General features: G+C 41.6%; 1 protein-coding gene across 1 annotated transcript in view; it reads right to left on the minus strand.

Annotated features, from left to right (window-relative positions):
• LOC114923350 (integrin alpha-D-like) overlaps window positions 1–6000 on the minus strand; it is a gene marked incomplete at its 3' end in the record, with an annotated part of 88392 nt that overhangs the window by 69111 nt on the left and 13281 nt on the right. The window contains 4 exon segments of the mRNA XM_029286189.1: window positions 1348–1462; window positions 1667–1731; window positions 2707–2801; window positions 2932–3052. Coding sequence (XP_029142022.1) covers window positions 1348–1462; window positions 1667–1731; window positions 2707–2801; window positions 2932–3052 — 396 coding nt within the window.

The raw sequence follows: 6000 nt of genomic DNA on the forward strand, positions 1-6000 counted from the left end.
AAAGGGACTGAATGTGGATTCTCACCAAGAGGACTGACCATAACAATATGGCCATAACCTTTCATCTACTCCTCACTGAAGTCTCCCTTTTGCCTGCAGTAAGGGAAAAGGGGGGGGGGGGACAATGCAGCGCCTGGAGTCTGGGAAAAGAGAGAAGGAGGATCGTCGCCCGGAAGAACAGTGGGGTGGGGGGCTGCTTGAAAACACTTAAAACATTGAAGGGTGGGAGAGAATTCCTCAGATCCTGTCTAGTACGCCTACAATCATTTTCTCTTAATAAATATGCCTGTTGGAAAAGATATTCCAAGAGTTCTGTATTCTTAAGATGTAAAGTGAGGTGGGTCCTTACAGCAGCGATTAACTTAACAACTGAGGCAAAAAAAGGTTTGTAAAACTGTGTACAACTCCGTTAACAGCTACCTTGCCAAGCAATGGAAAATATGGTCTCAGTCACGGTTGTACTTTCAGAACTACCTGTAATGAATCTCTATCTCTAAAGTAATACTTAAATACCACAAGGAACATTTCTAACACCTTGCAGTAGCCCCAAGCAGCATTGTGAATGATGGGAGTTGTAGACTGTGTATATTTGAAAGGCCAAGTAGACCACTCCTAGATAGACACCAAAGAAAAATGTGAAGTAATCTTTGCTGAAGCAGAATTGCATGCTTAATTCATCTCCTTTATTTCTTTGACTACAGCTAATCCTCGACTTATAACAGTTCATTTAGTGACCATTCATAGTTACAACAGCACTGAAAAAAGTGACTTTACAACTGTTTTTCACACTTACGACCGTTGCAGCATCCCCATGGTCAAAATTCAGAGGCTTGGCAACTGACACATATTTATGACGGTTGCAATGTCAGGTGATCCCCTTTTGTGACCTTTTGACAAGCAAAGGCAATGGGGAAGTCAGATTCACTTAACAACCACGTGTTACTAACTTAACAACTGCAGTGATTCACTTAACAACTGTGGCAAGAAAGGTTGTAAATGGGGCACTTAACAACTTTCTCGCTTGGCAACAGGAATTTTTGACTCAATTGTGGGCTGTAGGTTGAGGATTACCTGGTTTCTTATCATGGTTGGTTTGAGTAGGAACCAGAGTGAGATAGCTACCTCTAGTAATAAATTGTGGGTGTCACAAGAGGTCACCGATAATTATTTAATGTGCTATCATTGTCATTTTTACTCTCAAGGAGAAGAAGAATTCCTTGCAGAATATTTTGCCTTGGCTAGCTTGTGAGAGAGTTGGGTGCCATTTTTAAAATCTCTCAAGTAACAAAGATCTTGGCACAATCTAGCTTTCAAACCTAATGTGTAAATGTGATCTTCTCATTTGACCTTGGAAAGCTGGCTGGATCTTCTTCACATTTCCATCGAAGTCATTCAGAATATAGCAGATGCCGTTCAGATAATCGAGTTGCCCACAGCATCGTTCCCAGGTGGGACCACAGGCCTGTGTGTAGGAGGAGTCAACACAAATAGCTCTTGTAATCTTCAGCAGAGTCAACAAGAATTCTCCATTATACCCCCAGAGCAGCTAAGCCTCTCTGAGCAATGGGCTTACAGTCTCTGCAAACCAACATAGATTCTAGGATTCATACTAATATTTTTATTGTGCTTAGTTTGTCTTTTTAAATTCTGCTTGAGTCTTACTTACCATTATTTTGGATTCAGATGCTTCATCAGCAGCCAACGAAACACCCAAGGATATTCTAGGAATGTCTTTGGCATCTGAAAAAATAGAGCAGGGGGTTGGACTAGAAGACCTCCAAGGTCCCTTTCAACTCTGTTATTCTGTTATTCTACTTGTCTCTATTTCACAGACTTATCACATTCACACACACACGTCTAACCAAGATAGCCTTTAAAAAATAAAGAATATCTCCTGATGGATTTTGTTGGTCTTATTTGTGGCTCAAATGCATTCTGCAACTTTGTCTGGCTAAGAGATTTTGGAAGGAATGTGCAGAGCAGACGCGAGGACCCACACCCACATGTGCACTGCAGTGCATTAATGTCAGAAATTGCTCAAATCAAATGCTAATGCCTAAGAATGTACTTTCTAAAAATGATTTTACTATTATATTTCTAATCTGACCAATAACTGACATTCTCCAAATTGATTGTAAAGGTAGCAAAAATATATACAGAAAAAATTAAAACAGAAATAACAATGTGTGGTTAATTAATAGCACAGGAAATAATCATAAAAATCATTGTGTCCTACTTCCTGTGAGAGCATCTAGTAGTCTTTCCTATTTTTTGAAATTTATTCCCACCATAAGATCATATTACAATAATTCCCTGTCCTTGGAGGAGAGGAGACTGAGAAAATTAGACTTGGAGTCCTAATAGAATTACCTCATAAAATACAATTCCTAAGACTACAGTTAGACTGGATTCCTAAATTGCAATAATTCATTTTTTTACTTAATCATGGTTTGGTGACAAATCACGATAAACTGGGCTCACTGACCTGCTAATCTATAATATAGAAACTAAAATACTTTCATGTAATATGCTAACAAAAATCAAACTATATTATGGCTTAGGGACCTATGTGAACCCAGTAACTTATGTAAAACCAGTTTAAGCTGTCAATGCCAGTGTACTCTAAGAAACTCTCTTTTCTTAAAATAAAATGGAAAAAAAATCCATATGTGGGAAAATCACAAATGTATTTTAGTTTGCACTTACGGTTGAGGACAATTGGTTGGCATTTCTGTGTATCGTATGAGCATCGGAAAAGGGAACCTGTCCGATTGCTTGCAAAGGGAGCGCTCACTACCAACCTAAAGGGATGTGAAATAATGTTTTAGAATTAATATTTAAATATTATTTTAGAATTAATAGTTGAGACCTGCAGATCACTTCAACAAAAACAGCGATCAATGTTCTTAACGTAATCAGCTCCAGCCTCACCAGGAAGTGCCACCGGATCTTGTCTGGATAACGCGATAGCCAAACTGGTCAGTTTTCTCCCCGAGGAAAATCACAGGAGCCTCAAAATCGAAGAGGCTGAAAGCTGAAAAGCACGGAAGGCCTACAAGAGAGGAAGGCAGCAGAGAATCAATGCTCTTGAACAGGGGTCTTCAAACTTCAAACAGCGTGCCTAGCTGAGGAATTCTGGGAGTTGAAGTCCACAAGTCATAAAAGGACCAAGTTTGGAGACACCTGCTCCTGAACATCTATTTTTCAAAAAGGAGCAGGAGAAGCCCGATGACAGTAATGGAGGTAGGATAGTGAATTATTCCTATACAGATAGTCCTCAGTGTACAACCACAATTGGATCGGAACGTCTGTCATTAAGGAAGTCATGCCTGATCTTATGACCTTTTTTGCCGCAGTTGTTAAGCAAATCACTGTAGTTGTTAAGCGAATCCAGCTTCTCCCTTTGACTTTGCTTGTAGGAAGTCAGCTGGAAAGGTCGCAAATGGCGCTCATGTGACCCAGGGGAGCTGCAAGCATCCTAAAGAGCAGGTGGTGGCGCTGTGGTTAGAATGCAGTATTGCGGGCTAATTCTGCTGACTGCCAGCAGTTCGATTCTCACTGGCTCAAGGTTGACTCACCCTTCCATCCTTCTGAGGTCAGTAAAATGAGGATACAGATTTTGGGGGGCAATATGATGAGTCTGTAAACTGCTTAGAGAGGGCTGTAAAGCACTGTGAGGCAGTATATAAGTCTAAGTGCTATTGCTATTGCTATGTACCTGATTCTGTAATAGCCTTGTTTCCTATGCCATCTGTCTGGTAAACTCGCAAGATTCGTTTTTCTCGCTATGTACATGTATACATAACCCGAACTAGACTGTTGCTTCTCTGTGACATATAATATATGTGGGTATATGCATAATTCTGTATTTATTTTTGTCATATTTATGTAGTGTATATCGCAGGTGGCGACACTTTGAGAGCTGAATGCAACGAAATTTCATTTTAATGTACATTCAAAGTGACAATAAAGTTATTATAATTATTCTATTCTATTGCTAAATATATGCCAGGAGAAATTTCCTGACAGTTAGAACAATGAATCAGTGGAACAACTTGCCTCAGGAAGTTGTGGGTGCTCCAACACTGGAGGTTTTTAAGAAAAGACTGGACAGCCACTTGTCTGAAATGGTATGGGGCCTCCTACTTAAGCAGGGGGTTCGACTAGAAGACCCCCAACATCCCTTCCAACTGTGCCAGATGCCAAGCACCCATATTTTGATTATGTGACTATGGGGATGCCTCGATAGTCCTAAGTGTGAGGATCAGTTGTTAGTCACTTTTTTCAATGCTGTTGTAACTTCAAATGGCCGCTAAACGAATGATCGTAAGTTGAGGGCTACCTGTAATGACATAGTAAAAATAGCAAAGGCTGTCTGAAAGCAGAAGCACGAAAATGAACTGCGGGCACCACCAGCTGAAAAATCGGTGTGTTGCATAAACATGCCGAGAGGCATCTTTAGATTGGACTGTCCTGAAAATGATGTTCAGCTGGTCCTCGACTTACAACAGTTCATTTAGTGACCATTCGAAGTTACAACAGAGAAAAGTGACTTATAACCATTTTTCAGACTTACAACTATTGCAGCATCCCCAGGGTCACATGATCAAAAGTCAGATGCTTGTCAACTGGTTCGTAATTATGACAGTCGCAGTGTCCCAAGATCATGTGATCCCCTTTTGCAACCTTCTGACAAGCAAAGTCAATGGGGAAGCCAGATTCACTTAACAACCGTGTTACTAACTTAACAACTGCAGTGATTCACTTAACAACTATAGCGGGAAAGGTCATAAAATGGGGCAAAATTCATTTAACAAATGTCTCGCTTAGCAACATAAATTTTGGGCTCAATTGTATAAGTCAGTGATGGCGAACCTTTTAGAGACCGAGTGCCCAAAACCTGCCCCCCCCCGCCCCCGCTCCGCCTCCCGCCCTACCTGCTCCGCCCCCACCCGCTCTCTGCCCCACCCGCACGCAGGGCCACCCACCGCCTCCATGGCCCGTCGCAGATCGCCCAGGCGGCCCTGCAGCGCCATGGCAGCCACGCCCTCCGCCCACACCCTGCAACATCATCTGTGCACGACGGGGCGCGAGGACGGAGTCTTGTCCCTGCTGCCCGGCTGCCATGTCCTTGGCTGCGCTGCTCCATGCGGGCCGTACCCAGGGGCAACTCTCCTCCGGGGGGGCTGCTGGTGAGGAGGGGGCTGCAGGGGGCCGCGGGGCTGGGGCGATAGCACGTGTGCCCACATAAAGGGCTCTGAGTGCCACCTCTGGCACGTGTGCCATAGGTTCGCCACCACTGGTATAAGTTGAGGACTACCTGTATATCATTGGGCGGAAACATTACCTATTTTGCTTAATCTGTATTGGTCACTGAATGCTAACCTTGCTTGCTCTACTGAACCAGCATTAGCTGCTCTTCTGATTCAATCTGTGGCCATTTCAGAGAGCTAGTCAGCCGGGTAAAACCCATAAACCAGAACAAGGAGTTGCCAAACAAATAACCTTTACTCTAGCTCCATGAGTGTTAACATGAAAAGATAATTCACCGAGGTTGAATAATAATTATTTCCTTCCTTTGGCAACTTCCATGCAATGAGATTTTGTGGTATGTCATGGTGATGAGGTCACCAGCATTTTGAAGTGGAAGATACAGATATCAAGGTGACTACTTGATATATAGCTACATGTGATTCGTAAAATAAGTGGCAGCCAACTTATTGTGTCTGCTTTTGGACCTCCAATATGGATTTGTCCACTGTAAGAATATTCAGCTAAATACCGTATTTTTCGCACCATAAGACGCACCTGACCATAAGACGCACATAGTTTTTAGACGAGGAAAACAAGAAAAAAAATATTCTATCTAAAATGAAGATAACACTGCATATATCCTTTTTTACCTTTAATATATATATATATATATATATATATATATATATATATATATATATATATATATATATATATATATATATATATATATATATATATATATTT

This window comes from Protobothrops mucrosquamatus, unplaced genomic scaffold, assembly GCF_001527695.2.
Source record: "Protobothrops mucrosquamatus isolate PMUCROS unplaced genomic scaffold, P.Mucros_1.0 scaffold3063, whole genome shotgun sequence".
Taxonomy (NCBI): Eukaryota; Metazoa; Chordata; class Lepidosauria; order Squamata; family Viperidae; genus Protobothrops; species Protobothrops mucrosquamatus.